This window comes from Eretmochelys imbricata, chromosome 3 (assembly GCF_965152235.1).
Source record: "Eretmochelys imbricata isolate rEreImb1 chromosome 3, rEreImb1.hap1, whole genome shotgun sequence".
Taxonomy (NCBI): Eukaryota; Metazoa; Chordata; order Testudines; family Cheloniidae; genus Eretmochelys; species Eretmochelys imbricata.
In genome coordinates, this window is record NC_135574.1 from 68,750,377 (window position 1) to 68,765,286 (window position 14,910).

The following is a 14,910-nucleotide window of genomic DNA, read 5'->3' on the forward strand; positions in this document are numbered from 1 at the left end:
TTCAGCCAATTGCTTAGACAAGCAAGTTTGGTTACAATTTGGAGGAGATAATGCTGCCTACTTCTTGTTTGCAATGTCACCTGAAAGTGAGAACAGACGCTCACGTTGCACTGTGGTAGCCGACGTCACAAGACATTTACGTGCCAGATGCGCTAAAGATTCATGCTTCAACCACCGTTCCACAGGACATGTGTCCATGCTGATGACTGGTTCTGCTTGATAACGATACAAAACAGAGCAAACCGAAGCATATTCATTTTCATCCTCCGAGTCAGATGCCACAAGCAGAAGGTCCATTTTCTTTTTTGGTGGTTTGGAGTTCTGTAGTTTCCGCATCTGAGTGTTGCTCTTTTAAGACTTCTGAAAGCATGCTCCGTACCTCGTCCCTCTCAGATTTTGGAAGGCACTTCAGATTCTTAAAGCTTGGGTCGAGTGCTGTAGCTATTTTTAGAAATCTCACATTGGTATCTTCGTTGCGTTTTGTCAAATCTGCTGTGAACGTGTTCTTAAAATGAACAAGTACATAAAAGGTTGTTACAAGGAGGAGGGAGAAAAAAATTTCTTCTTAACCACTGAGGACAGGACAAGAAGCAATGGGCTTAAATTGCAGCAAGGGAGATTTTAGGTTGCACATCAGGAGAAGCTTCATAACTGTCAGGGCAGTTAAGCACTGGAATAAATTGCCTAGGGAGGTTGCGCAATCTCCATCATTGGATATTTTTAAGAGCAAGTTAGACAAATTCCTGTCAAGGATGGTCTAGATAATACTTAGTTCTACCATGAGTGCAGGGGACTGGACTAGCTGACCTCTCGGGGTCCCTTCCAGTTCTATGATTCTATGTGCTGGGTCATCATCCAACACTGTAAATATATGGCAGAATGCTGGTAAAACAGAACAGGAGACATTCAATTCTCCCACAAGGAGATCAGTCACAAATTTAATTAATGCATTATTTTTTAATGAGAATCATCAGCATGGAAGCATGTTCTCTGAAACAGTAGCCGAAGCATGAAGGGGCATATGAATGTTTAGTATATCTGGCACGTAAATACCTTGCAATGCCAGCTACAGAAGTGCCATGCAAATGCCTGTTCTCACTTTCTGGTGACATTGTAAATAAGAAGCGGGCAGCAGTGTCTCCCATAAATGTAAACAAATGTGTTTTTGTTCGCGATTGGCTGAACAAGAAGTAGGACTGAGTGGACTTGTAGGCTCTAAAGTTTTACATTGTTTTGTTTTTCAGTGCAGTTATGTAACAAAAAAATCTACATTTGTAAGTTACACTTTCACGATAAAGAGATTGCACTACAGTACTTGTATGAGGTGATTTGAAAAATACTATTTATTTTATCGTTTTTACAGTGCAAATATTTGTAATAAAAAATAGTATAAAGTGAGCACTGTACACTTTATATTCTGTGTTGTAATAGAAATCAATATATTTGAAAATGTAGAAAAATATCCAAAAATATTTAATAAATTTCAATTGGTATTCTGTTTAACAGTGCGATTAATCACGATTAATTTTTTTTAGTTAATCGTGTGAGTTAACTGCGATTAATCGACAGCCCTATTTATAACTTCTCTTTTTGTATTAATTCTCTATCCTCGCTGGTATCTGCAACATCTGCACATTCTTTGGAATAGAGACCACGCCCCATTATTATGTTTGTGGGGCAATCAGTTCACTGTTAGAGCGCAAATGTATGTCCTCTGTGAACACAGTATCCTGTAACTTTGAACTTAAATAGCTGATCCAGGAATTTTTCCATTCTTTCATAACATCTAGAACTAAAGGGTGCTGGCAATTTCTTCTTCATTTCTTATATTCTTCTTACCCATAGTATTTTGCTGCTACTCCTCTTCATTACTCAGACACCTCAGTTGTGTATATATTTTTGACAGTGCCAAATCGCGGCTCCTTTTTCCTCTCTCCTACACAGATAACAACATGGGGGGGCAGGAGGGGAATACTGTTAGAAAGTCCAGGTGCCGGTGCAACCTTAAATTGGTCCCATTTGTGCATACCATGCACACCAGTGGCAAGTTCAACACCAAATGCTTTATAAATGTTTGTTCCCCAAAGCATAAGGTCTTTCCCCAACTTTTTACCAACTACCAAGGCACAGAGCAAGAGCAGGGAAAAATCTCACCTCTGTGAGATCTCAGGCTTCTATAGCCCTTCCTGCCAGTCTTCCCTGTCTCTTCCTGCCTCTCAACTGTGTCAGCTGATGACTCAGCTGAATCACCCAGCTAATTAGTTAATCACTTAGTATTTAAACTATTACCTTGTCAATTTACCCCATGTGGGGACCCTTATAAAATAAACAGAGTAGTGAGTCAGCCTTAGGCTAGTCACACACTGTCACAATGTGTTGTAATCATCTTGTCCAGCATCACATGGAAAGTCTGTGGAAGAGCCAGGGAAAGAACTCCGCTCTCCTGGAACTCAGTCCAATAACTTAAACAGAAGAGAATACCCTCTCCTTACAATCCTCTGCCTCATTCATTATCCATCTTGTGCAGTGATTGAGGCAGGAATCCTACAGACCTGAAGAAGAGCTCTGTGTAAGCTCAAAAGCTTGTCTCTTTCACCAGCAGAAGTTGGTCCAATAAAAGATATTAGTTCACCCACCTTCTCTTTCTAATATCCTAGGACCGACATGGCTACAACAACACTGCATATAACAAATAGTATGTGAATATGCAATTAAACACTATCATAATGCATAATGTTCTTTTATTACAGTTTTTTGTGACTTCCCAGGGTTTTTAAAAAGCAAACAAACAAATGTACAGTGGGGCCCCAGTCTAGTTGGCCCTCTAGGCACTTACTGCTATATAAATGCCAAATAATAAAGATTACAAGAGTAATAAATCATTATTCAAGGTATAAACAGATCACCAGCGAAAGTCACGAAGAAATTTTCTCCCAGTGCACATACAGGTACATTATGGAGTTTCTTCTTATTTGATAGCTATTAATCTCAGCAACACTCCACCATTTTAGAGACAGGGAATCTATTTCAAACCAGAATTAACTGCAAGTGTGACCACAGTATAGCTTCAGCACTAGTCACCATGTCAGTTTCACTGATCTGATATTTTAGTTGCTTATTGATTATTTTTTTTATTCCTACATTTTACTTGTAACATTTCTTATATGGCTTCTAAGGGAGGTAGTGTTTTACTTCTCATATGGAATACAGTGGTGAGAGAATCTTTTTCATACCCACTTCCACTTCTCAAACACTCCCAACAAAATACAGGAAATAGCTAATGTTTAAGAAGGTTTGTTCACCATATGTATATATTAGCTTGGGGAAAGTAAAATTTAAAACTCCAGCTTATCCTGCTACAGTCTACACTTAAAATTTAGATGAAACTAGCTATGGGCTGTGGAAGAATTCTTCCATTGATCTAATTAGCATTGCTTGGGGGTGTGGATTACCTACATCAACAGAAATACCCCATCCATACATATAGGAAGTGTCTATATTACTGTGCTACAGGGGTATAGCTGCAGCTGTGCTGCTGTAGTTCCTGTAGTCTAGACATGCCCTCTATAGTCTGCATTGATTTGTAATGCCAGACACAGAATAGCTTTACTTTGCTCACTATATATTATTGATGAGTTGTCTGGAAATGGTAGCTGCAAGCATTTTCAATGCATGATGCTAGCTAGTTTCTCTACTGATTCTGTAACCACTTCAATTGAACTGCTCTTGTAACTTTCTTCCTACAGAGCACAGTGAATTAAAATGGATATCCCTATACAACTTCCAACAGCAGAAGGGGGAGACGAGGTATTTTCTCTCTTTATCCAGCGGTAGATCAACTGTCAAAAATACATTCTACACATACAAGTCTTGCACACAAATGCAGACTGAAAAATGTATTCCTCCAACTCTACTAAAAGAATGTTAACACTGCAATACATGTAACAGAAGTTACTGTTCAATCAGAAGGATGCGGACGAGTCATACAGTTACAATTCTAACACAGGATTACAGTACTAATACCTTTGAAGAATTATGACATTCCAATCATTAGTAGAATGCATTGTCAACAGGAAAAGTAAATAAAATTTTCAAATGTCAGCAACTGAAGAACAGATTAAAATATAAAGATTTATCTGTGTACCATAAGGTACAACTTTTTTCTTACCAAGCTGAGTTCCTTTAAGCCTCTAACTGTACATTATCTTAGGCCTGGTCTACAATAGGAAATTAGATCTGTATAACTATGTCGCTGAGGGGTGTAAAAAATACAGACCCCTGAATGACACAGTTAAACCAACCTAACCCCTGATGTAGACAGCGCTAGGTCGATGGGAGATGCCCTCCCATCAGTGTAGGTAACGCCTTCACTGAAGTGCTACAGGTGCAGCATTACAGTGTTTTAAGTGCAGACAACCCCTATTATAAGGCACTCATCACCATGGTATCCAAGCCCAGCTGGTTACCAACAGGCAAAACTCAGGGAGGACAAAAATTAAAGCAAAAACATTAAATAAAATACATTTAAAGGAACATTCAGTCTGTAGAAAAGCATCCCAGATGAAAGAGGCTTGACATCAAGTTTCAGCATAACTTATGTACAATAGCAAACTATATTAGAACTTCAATTTTTTAGAGCTGACTTTGTTTCTTTAACAAAACAAAACATGTCTCTCCATTGTACAAGGCAGAAATTCACACTCCGAAGAGCATACAAACTGCTCATCAAAACAATTTACTTTATGTACCAGCGTGAATTATGTTATTTTTTTTCTATATGAAACTTACCGAGTGCCATCTGCTTTCCAGCTTACTTTGTATGGCTTCTGCTCTAAAAGTTTAATATTTTGTTTGTCCATAGAAATAGGCTGTGCTCCAGGGAATCCAGACCTAAAAGAAGCAGGTTTTTTATTAATATTCTACGAGTATCCATACAAGGTAATGTATTTCTCAAATCAAACTTGCATGAGACACAGTTAACACTACCTTTTCTACCAGGTTAACTTTTAGTTGGAACATCTTCCATAACAAGGTTTTATTTCTTACAATAGGCACCCAGTTTTTGATAAGCACATAAAGCATTTTTGAGTATAACAAATGACAGTAGTCTGAGTTACTCAAGAGTTTAAAACTGCAAGTGTTTTGCTTTGTTTGTTTGAATTTACTACTAAGCTATTAGATCTATAAACTAAGTGGTACTGTGAATATTCCATGAGCCTTTCACTTCTGGAAACTGACATTCAAATTCTGGATTACATCTAGAAATGGTACTAAACCATGGTTCACATCAATGCTAGGTACAAATTCAAACCAGCAATGAGTGCATCAGAAAGGCCAAGAAATGGAAAAACTAGGGTTTTGCACATCAGAACAGATGTGTATTGATATTTGTATAAGTAAACTTGCAATTTTTTGCCTGGTTCAAGCCAGTGTTATCTAGTTTAATGTGCACTAAAACTCCCCCAAAACTTTTAAAATAATGATTAAACCAGACTATTGCCTTTGGTATTTGTGTAGCAATGGCTAACATGAACATAATTTATTATCTGACCCTGGAAATATGATTCTGGAATCTTGTTTCTTAAATTATAACAGCTGTCCATTCTCTTTTCTTTTCTTTGTAGGCCATTATAGTTTTACTGTTGAATATTTCTGGTTACCTTTTTTTTTTTTTTTGGGGGGGGGGGGGGGGGGGATGACTGTCCATCCCAATAATAGCTGCCTGCTTGACTTTTCACAAAATTAAGAATATAATATTGAATTTTTGGATTGTTCAAAGAAAAAAGTTTAAATTAAATTATTTTTCCCATACCCTTCCCATCCACAGAATTGCTGACATTTTTGTTGTATTTCTCTTAACTTTGGTTGAGTTGTCACTTGGGTTACACGTTTAACTGTCACTCCTTCCAAGAAAATTGCACCCTAAAAAAAGAATACAAAATGCAATTAGAATTTAAGATCTATCACAAAAGCAATTCAGAAAACTGATGCTTTCACGTACACACGGACTTCTAGACTGACTAAGATTTAAAGTCTCTGATATTTAAGGTTACACAACTAAGGTCGACTTACTCTGGTAGTGCAGACTTACCCTGGTAGTGAACAACATAGCTGGAGTCGACATAGCTTAGGTTGACTTATTGCGGTGTCTACACCGCGCTGCGTCAACAGGAGACTCTCTCCCGTCGAGTTACCTTACTCCTCTCATTCCAATGGAGTATCAGAGTCGACCGGAGAGCACTCTACGGTCGATTTAGCAGGTCTTCACTAGACCCCCTAAATCAATCCCCGCTACATCGATCGCAACAGCATCATTCCCTGGTAGGTGTAGACATGGCCTCATTTTCCATTACAGGTCTTATTTGACCCCACTTCTAAAATACACCAAAATAGTCATATTGCCCTCAAAATTGTTAGGTTAGGACTGTGGTCACGGTAGAGTTCTTCTAGAAAAACTGAAATCAGATAAGGTGTTTATTAATTAAAATTTAAACGATTACACAGCTACAAGGTTTTTTCTTTGGTTGGTTGTTTTGCCACTTTATAGCAAAAGCCCAGAAAAAAAGACGACAGATTAAATCTACCTTACTGCTCTCCTCCAGCAGAGATCTAGTGCCCATGAACAAAAGGCAGTTAAGGTCAAATTAACAAAGTTATTAATATGTATTGTAGTCCACAGAGCTAGCTTTTTGCATTTTATTTTACTTAGCAGTAAAAACAAGGAAACTACAGGCCTGTATCCTGTAAGGCATCAGCTTAAGCAGTGAGCATAAGGCTTTGAGAACCATGAACTTTGGCATAGAATAAATGGCTCAACAGTCACCCTGAGTTTTGGGCAAGTGGGAATAATGTGCTTAAGGGAGGAGTCTGTACAAAATAATACCAGGTAACTGGAGAAACACTGAACTGATACTAGTTTAAAATATTTTAGGATAAAATGTTAGCAAATGCTTAACCGCAAACTTGCCTTGGCAACAAATTGATGTACATGGTAATAACCTAAAATCATTAATATACTAACCAATAGGATAAAAGCACCATAGAATATCAGGGTTGGAAGGGTCCTCAGCAGGTCAACTAGTCCAACCCCCTGCTCAAAGCAGGACCAATCCCCAAGTTTTGCCCTAGATCCCTAAATGGCCCCCTCAAGGATTGAACTCACAACCCTGGGTTTAGCAAGCCAATGCTCAAACCACTAAGATATCCCTCCCCTAACTTTGTGGTGGACAAGGAAGGTTGGGCCTTTCAATGAATATTCATGACAACCTCTAGGCCCTACATAAGGCCGAGCACCATGTAAGAAGGGTCAATCGATCTTAATCTGGATCTGGACCATCAGACTTGTTTGGCATGCCAGGAAAAGGGCTGCAAATTTGCCTCTTACCATCAGATCCCCAAGAAGGGATGTGAATATGTGAGCATATGCAAGGAATGGGGTACAAGAGATAAAAATATAACAGTAATGCAAAGTTAACGTTAAGAGGTTTGCAGCTTTTCTGCCTTTACTATCTTAATAAAAGTGGTTAAAGCTTTGCTTTACCCTCACTGCAAGTGTCTTCATTGGGCACACCAGGGTTCCCACTCAGATACTGAACTTGATAACCTTGATTCTGTTGTGCCTGATTCTGACACTAGAACCCTACAATCCCTCAACTCTTCAAATTCAGTATTAATTGGAATTCAATAATAATCAGTGGCCACAAAAAAAATCAGGGAACAGTATTTAATAAAGTCACTGGGGAACATCAGCTTCAGTGATCACAGTCAGAACATTTAAGGACTGCTGGAGACCTGAATTTTCATTTTAAAAACATGAAATGCAGCAGATAAAACATTATAACCCTATCATTCTCCATTCAAATCCCTCTTTGAGAAGCACTGCTTCAGCCAGACCTATGCAGAGAAGAGCCACGACACTGATTAAAGGATTAGAAAACAAACTCAAAGAGCTCAATATTCTTAGGGTTACCATATGCCTGGGTTTTCCCAGACAATGCTTTTTTCAGTCCTCCGATCTCCGTCTGGACGGATTTTTGAAATATGAACAAATGTCTCATTTCTCCTTGCTCATCCTTTTTCCAAAACTGATTCTGCTGAAACTACAATTCCAAACATGCCCTATGAGTCGCATTCATGTTTACTGGTTTGCCACCCTTACTTATGGACTGCTGCTGGCAGCGGCACTGCCTTCAGAGCTGAGCAGCTGGAGAGCAGCAGCTGCTGCTGGCTAGCCACCCAGCTCTGAAAGCAGCGCAGAAGTCAGGGTGGCATGCTATTGACTGTTGAGTCACTAAAAGGGATCCTGTTTGTGCAGTACTACTTCAGGAATAGATCCTGTAACGACTTTCATGGCTACCTGATGAGCAATCAACCACTGCTGAGAAAGATACACTCTACAGAGAAACATGTATGGGCACAACAGGAAGAAACACTGTAGGAAAGGACTGACTGCATGTAAAAAGGTTTATTTACATTTATTTTTGAGGCCATTACACTTATTTATAAAATGTTAAATATTCAAAGAAAGAAAGTGTACAGTAGAAAACTGTACCCTCCTGTGACTCTCTGTACCTCAGGGGAGCACCCTGCATCCCTATATTCATCCTCATAATATGATTGTGTGGTATCCAATGCAAAGTTGGTCATGTTGGGTGTCTTCAGAAGGCTCATGATGCACTGAGCATTGTTGTGATAGTAATGTTATAGGTTGTAATTTCATGTATATAGTTATGAGGCTGAAAATGTGTCCTCATGGCTTAAAACAAGCCCAGGCAAAAACTCTCCAGGAGAGAGGCCCAGGCCAAACTTTCCAAGAGCAGAGGGGCAGTTCACATCTCTTCAGGGCATGTATGGGACAAACCCAGCCTGCCTCACAGGAACAAAGGACACTGGCCCAGGCAGCAACTGTTAGACTCTCCAGTGAGTCACCCCCCTTCCCTTGGTCAGTTTGGGACTATGATGAGGTAATGCTCACCTGACTCTGAAAGAGGGGAGAGGGGGCAAAGCCAAAAGGGAAGAAAGACCATGATAAAAGGGGAGAGATGTTTGCCATGCACTCTCTTCCACCTCCATCTACAGACACCACCACCAAGCGACTGAAGCACTGATCAAAGGGGAGAACCTGGATGAAGGGCAACCAGCCAGCCTGTGGTGAGAAGCACTAAGGGCTTGGCTACACTTGCAGATGTAGAGCGCTGAAAGTTAAACCAGCCTTCAGAGACCACAGCAGGGAAAACGCTGCCATGTGTTTACACTGTCAACTGCAAGCACACTGGTGTGGCCACATTAGCAGCTCTTGCAACGCCACAAAGAGCAGTACATTATGGTAGCTAACCCAGTGTGCAAGTGGCTGCAGCATGCTTTTCAAATGGAGGGGGTGGAGTGTGACAGGGAGTGTGTTGTGTGTATGTGGGGGGAGAGAGAGTGTGTTTTGCGTGGCTGAGAGCATGTCATCATGCTGTCTTTTAAGTTCAGAGAGCAGCAGACAGCCCCCCTCACACACACACTCACAACAGCAGCATTCTACACTAATGGTTTGCTTTGTCCCGGAGCAGATAAGCATGCTGGCTGTCAGAAACGGAGCTTTGAAAGGAGATATCTGCATGCCTGCAGCTGATTTCAAAACAATGAGAAGAGTGGCCACCTGACTTCAGGGGATTATGGGACGTTTCCAGAGGCCAATCACAGTGCAATAATGCAACATGTTGTCCACACTGACGCTCAGGCATTTCAGCCGGGGCGCAGCAAGCTTTATGCTTCTTGTGGAGGTGGATTACCAGGAGCACTCCAGCTGCAGAGTCCAGGCGCTCTACATGACTTGCCAGTGTGGACACCTCAGGAGTTAGGGCGCCTGGGGCTGCTTTAATGCACTCTAACTTGCAAGTGTAGCTGAGTCCTCAGTTTGTAAGGGCACTGAAAGTGTTAAGATCTTATAATGCATTTTGCTTTTATTTCATTTGACCAAATCTGACTTGTCATGTTTTGACTTATAATCACTTAAAATCTATCTTTTGTAGTTATTACATTTGTTTGTTTATTCTACCTGAAGCAATGCATTTGGTTTGAAGCATGTCAGAGACTCACCCTGGGATAACAAGTCTGGTACATATCAATTTCTTTGTTAAATTGACGAACTCTATAAGCTTGCAGCGACCAGCAGGCAACACTGGACGCTGCAAGACAGAGGTTCCTAAGATTGTGTCTGGGACCAGAAATATTGGCTAGCATCATTCAGTTGCACAATCAGAGCAACAGCTGGCCAAAAGCACTCCATCACATAGCTGGGAGCAGCTTATGCGCTAGCGGCTGTGTGTGAACAGCCTAAGAATGGGGGTTCTCACAGTAGAGCAGGGTAAGGCTGGGTCCCAGAGTCAAGGATTGGAGTGACCTAGACGATCACCAGTCCAGATAACACAAGGGGAACATGACACCTCCCCTTCCCTTCTCCCACCTCTCCCTACCCACGGCAGTGTTCTCTATTTGGGAACTTCAAATATGGTAACCCTAAATATACTTAGATTAACAAAGAAAAGTTAAGGGGTGAGTTGATTAGTGTCTATAAGTATCTACATGGGGAAGAAATATTTCATATTAGGCTCTTCAATCTAGCAGACAAAGGTATAACATGATCCAATGAATGGAACTGAAAACTAGACAAATTCAGACCGAAAAGAAGGCATACATTTTTAATGGTGAGAGTAATTAACCATTGCAACAATTTAGCAAAGGTCATGGTGGATTCTCCAATCACTGACATTTTAAAATCAGGATTAGATTTTTCTTCTAAAAGATATGCTCTAGGAATTATTTTGGGGAAATTCTATGGCTTGTGTTATACAGGAAGTCAGACTAAATGACCACAACGGTCTTGGAGTCTATGAATTTATTAATTCTAAACCACGTACATAGTAATTCTGTTACAAGAAAATTAAACAAATAACTGCCTCACCTGGGAATTTTAATATTTAGGTCATCTGGCAGTTTACCTATGATCTTAACTTAAGTTCTAAGATTAACTTAAGTTCTAAGATTTTTTGAAGGAGGGCCCATGTTTTCCTCTACTTTACAACACCAGAAAACTGATACCAACAACAACTGGAATCTATCTTTTGTCTTTAAAATGTCTGTTTCCGCAGAAGAAAAAACCTCATTCACCTGATAAGAAATTAAAGATCACACTATCTATTCACTAGGACAATCTTGTGCGTGACCACAGTGTTGCTGCCAAACTGCCAAGGGTACAACTTGACAGCACTCACATTTCCAAGTGAAATTATTAAGAGCTAATGATGCTTAAGAACCAATGAAAACCACACTTAGGTTCCTCCAGTAGTTAGAGCAGAATACATTTCTGCCTCTCCTTACATTCAAAATGTACCACACAAGCTGCTGACTATATTATAATAGTACAGTGGTATACTCTGAAATACACAAAGCACCCAACTCCACATGCACTAGCTAAGAGGGGTGGCCTGTTGATTTAGTGGCAAAGCTACATCAAACATCAGAGTTTGCAATCAGAGAACGGTTCCTCACTCCCTGCAAGGTGGGAATCAAAAGCATGGAAGCTGAAGCAAACTCACCCCTGAGAATGTGCAAGAAGTATCTTGTGGTTCACAAAGGACTCCCTCTAAGTAATGTTCAGATAAAAATTAAACTAACTCTGAAAGAAGCCAGATCCAGTCATCTTTGGTCGGGAGAATTTTCTCCACAATAGGAGTTTGAGAATACTATAAAAAGTTGATTTGTTACCTGCATAGTTGTATAAGAACACAGGCATAATTTTTCTTCTAATCTAAACCAGCCTAATACATAAAGTTGTACTGAGCATTACAGTAAGCCTAAGAAAGATATCATTCAAAAGGATATTGAAAACAAACCTACAGAGTGCATTATAAAATATTTTAGTCTTTAAAACAAGTCTGATGCTCAGGGGAATAAAACAAATTTGCAGTTTAGCAACAGAACAAAACCAGAAATCTATGTGCTTAAAGACTCCTAGTCCCTAGTTCAATACAATAACCCAAACCTACCAGGCATAGTGTCAACAAATGTTTCTAACACGTTCTCGATTGAACTGGGCAGCAAAGAACTTGGTTAGAATATTGATAACCCCAAGATGTTATTGGCTTGGCTGTGGACCTTGGCATATCTGGATGGGATCATTTTCAATTCTCATTCTTATACAAGAAATCTAGAGAATTAGGCTGTTTCACTTAGAAGTCTTCATTGTTTGTTGCTCCATAGGCTTTTGTTCTGTCACTCTGTCTACTCACTTACTTGAAGGGCACTGGATGAAAGAATGAGGTAGTTTTGGACTGCAGTGCTATCAGTACATGAATGGTTCAGTGAAGGAAGCAGGCAGCTGCCTAGATCCAGTGTCTGTGCAGTCTCAGTCTCTCTGCTAAGAGAATGGTTTGGAATAGGGAAAGACGGTCATGGCTTACTCCTGATAAGGGAGATTATGCAGTGTAGTGAAGCAACCAGAGAATATGATAGCACTGTCTTAGTAGTGGGAAAAGGTACTATCTATTTTTTGCCAAACAGGCAAGATTTCCAAAAGGCAGAAATGGAAGTTAGGTGCTTAACTGCCATCTGTGTCATTTGAAAACCTCTCCAGAATTTTTCAGTCAAGGGATACTTTCAAATCCTCAAATTTTATTTATTTATTTATTTGGACTTGCAGGTGGCAGAGTGCTTAATACAATTGTTTTCTCTCAAAACAGCAATCTTCTATAAGGTTACTACTCAACAATTATTTGTATCACCATTTTGTACAGTTTATAACCCTCCATATGTTGGGAAGGGTAAATTATTTATTTTTTTACAAAAGTAAACTACTTCAATAATTAACTTCAAGGTTACATAAAAGTCAGCTTTGTGAAACTGAAAATATACATCCTAGTCTCCTACTTGCCTTGTTTGAAGGCTGGTTTTGTTTGGATTCTTTTGTTAATTGATGTAATATTTTGAGACTTTCATACCCTGACCTGAAACAATGAGCTCTCTTCCAAAGACAGTATATATTACATATGATTATGGTGCACTAAAAGTGTGAGGGATGGAAACCAAGCAAGAAAAATATCAAGTAAATTCTGAACTACGGAGCCTTGAAAAGACACTTTATCAATAATTCTTCAAAAAATAAGTTCATTACCTCATCAGTTAAGTGCTGATTTGTACTTTAACCGTATTTACTATATTTATAAAACTTCAAGAGATGGGTTTATCTCATTCTCATAGGTTTTATGACATGCCTAAAAAATGAATTTTGTGAACAGAATATAAATTAATTATTCTTTTAAAGGAACTTTGGCTTGTAAAAGTAGTTAACTACACATTAAATGAAGTAATCCTAAGGGAACCAGGGTTTGAAATAAGTAATGTTATTTTTTCATGTTTAAAAAGCAAATTTGTTTTAAAAGAGTTTGATCTTAACTAATATTGAATACAAATTGTAAAAATAAAAATTTTAGAGGAAAAGCAATTGTATACTGCATATACTCAGCCTAACCTACAATTCATTTTTTAAAAAAAATATTCTGACAGAATTATAATGGAGCAAACATGTGGTCTGAGGGACACAGAATTGTTTAATACCTAAAAAAATGAAACAAAAAAATAATTTTCTCCAAATATGATATTACTGTTTACATTTCAGTCAGCCTGGATAGTGAAACCAGATATTTCACAGTATGTTTGCTTTCTGACTTTATGCTACATACTCAATAGAGGAATGTTTAAATTCTAAAAGAGTTATTAAGTTACATTTTTAAATAAAATTTGAAGTTGAGTCTAAAAATACATGACTGATGAATTTCCTGTTTTAATTTTTTTTTTAAGTTTAAAAATTGTTGAAACATCCCATTTCACCATTTTTTAAACAAATATTTTTCTTTTTCCGTTTGAACAACTTTTTGTTGGAAAATAAGGTTAATTTATCATGAAATCTAAGAATAGTGAAAAATCAAAACTAACAGTTTCAGTTGACCTGATCCAAAAATTTTCAGATTTTTGGTTAGTTAAAATTTGAAATTTTGGTTTTTAATCCCAATTTGGGATGGAGAAATTTTTCAAAATGACAAAAATTCTCATGAGACAAGATACATGTTTCCTGCCCAGCTCTAATCAGAAGTTTCCACTTCTCACCTACCGTGATAACACAATGTGACAGTCATGTGCTCTATACTTTCAGGAATTGTTCCAAATAGGCGGACGATCCATTTCTGGCAAATCTTAATCTTGTTTCATGAATCTTAATCTTGTTGCAGTCTTTCCATTGTCTCAGCAATTTCTCTGCACGACAGCTAGCTTCACAAAGCTAGAATGGTTGACTTTATTTTTGATAAAACAAATACTTGGAATGGAAGTAACTGGACATGAGTTTTCAAGCAAAAAGCCTCTGGGGAATGAGGGATTAGAATAAATCCACAAGAGCAATGATCTGTGGCCAAAAATACATGGTGAAATCATTTCCTCCTCCCAGCAGTGCTGTCAGATTGCTTTTATTATGTTCAGCATCACCCATACAAGGTTCCAGGACTTTCTTCAAGTCTTTGTGATTATATGTAACCAGAATAAGTATATGCACAAAAAAAGTGTATGCACAGATCTTCCATGCATACTTAGCCTTTCACCATGTTTTCCGCAGCCAATAGACCCTTGATCAAAGAGTACTGTTGAGCACAATGCAGAGGTTGTGCATCACTACTCTGTTCCAAAACAAAAAAGGTAAGGAAAGTAAAGCAAGCAGAAGAAAGCACCAGAACAGGAAAACAGGAGAGACAATCATTACCAAAAACAAAAAAAAATCCTCACACACGCACACCCCACTGAAGGAGACAGACAATAAAAAGTTATTGAAACTGAGTTACTGGAATTTAGAGCTAATGTGCTCTTTGATAACTTAAC

General features: G+C 38.7%; 1 protein-coding gene across 1 annotated transcript in view; it reads right to left on the reverse strand.

Annotated features, from left to right (window-relative positions):
* The window catches only part of RNGTT (RNA guanylyltransferase and 5'-phosphatase), a 441,453-nt gene that overhangs the window by 370,512 nt on the left and 56,031 nt on the right, over positions 1-14,910 (reverse strand). The window contains exons 7-8 of the mRNA XM_077812806.1: positions 5,813-5,922; positions 4,789-4,890 (exon numbers count right to left, since the gene is read on the reverse strand). Of these exons, the coding sequence (XP_077668932.1) occupies positions 4,789-4,890; positions 5,813-5,922 (212 nt within the window). The remainder of the gene's footprint in view (positions 1-4,788; positions 4,891-5,812; positions 5,923-14,910) is intronic.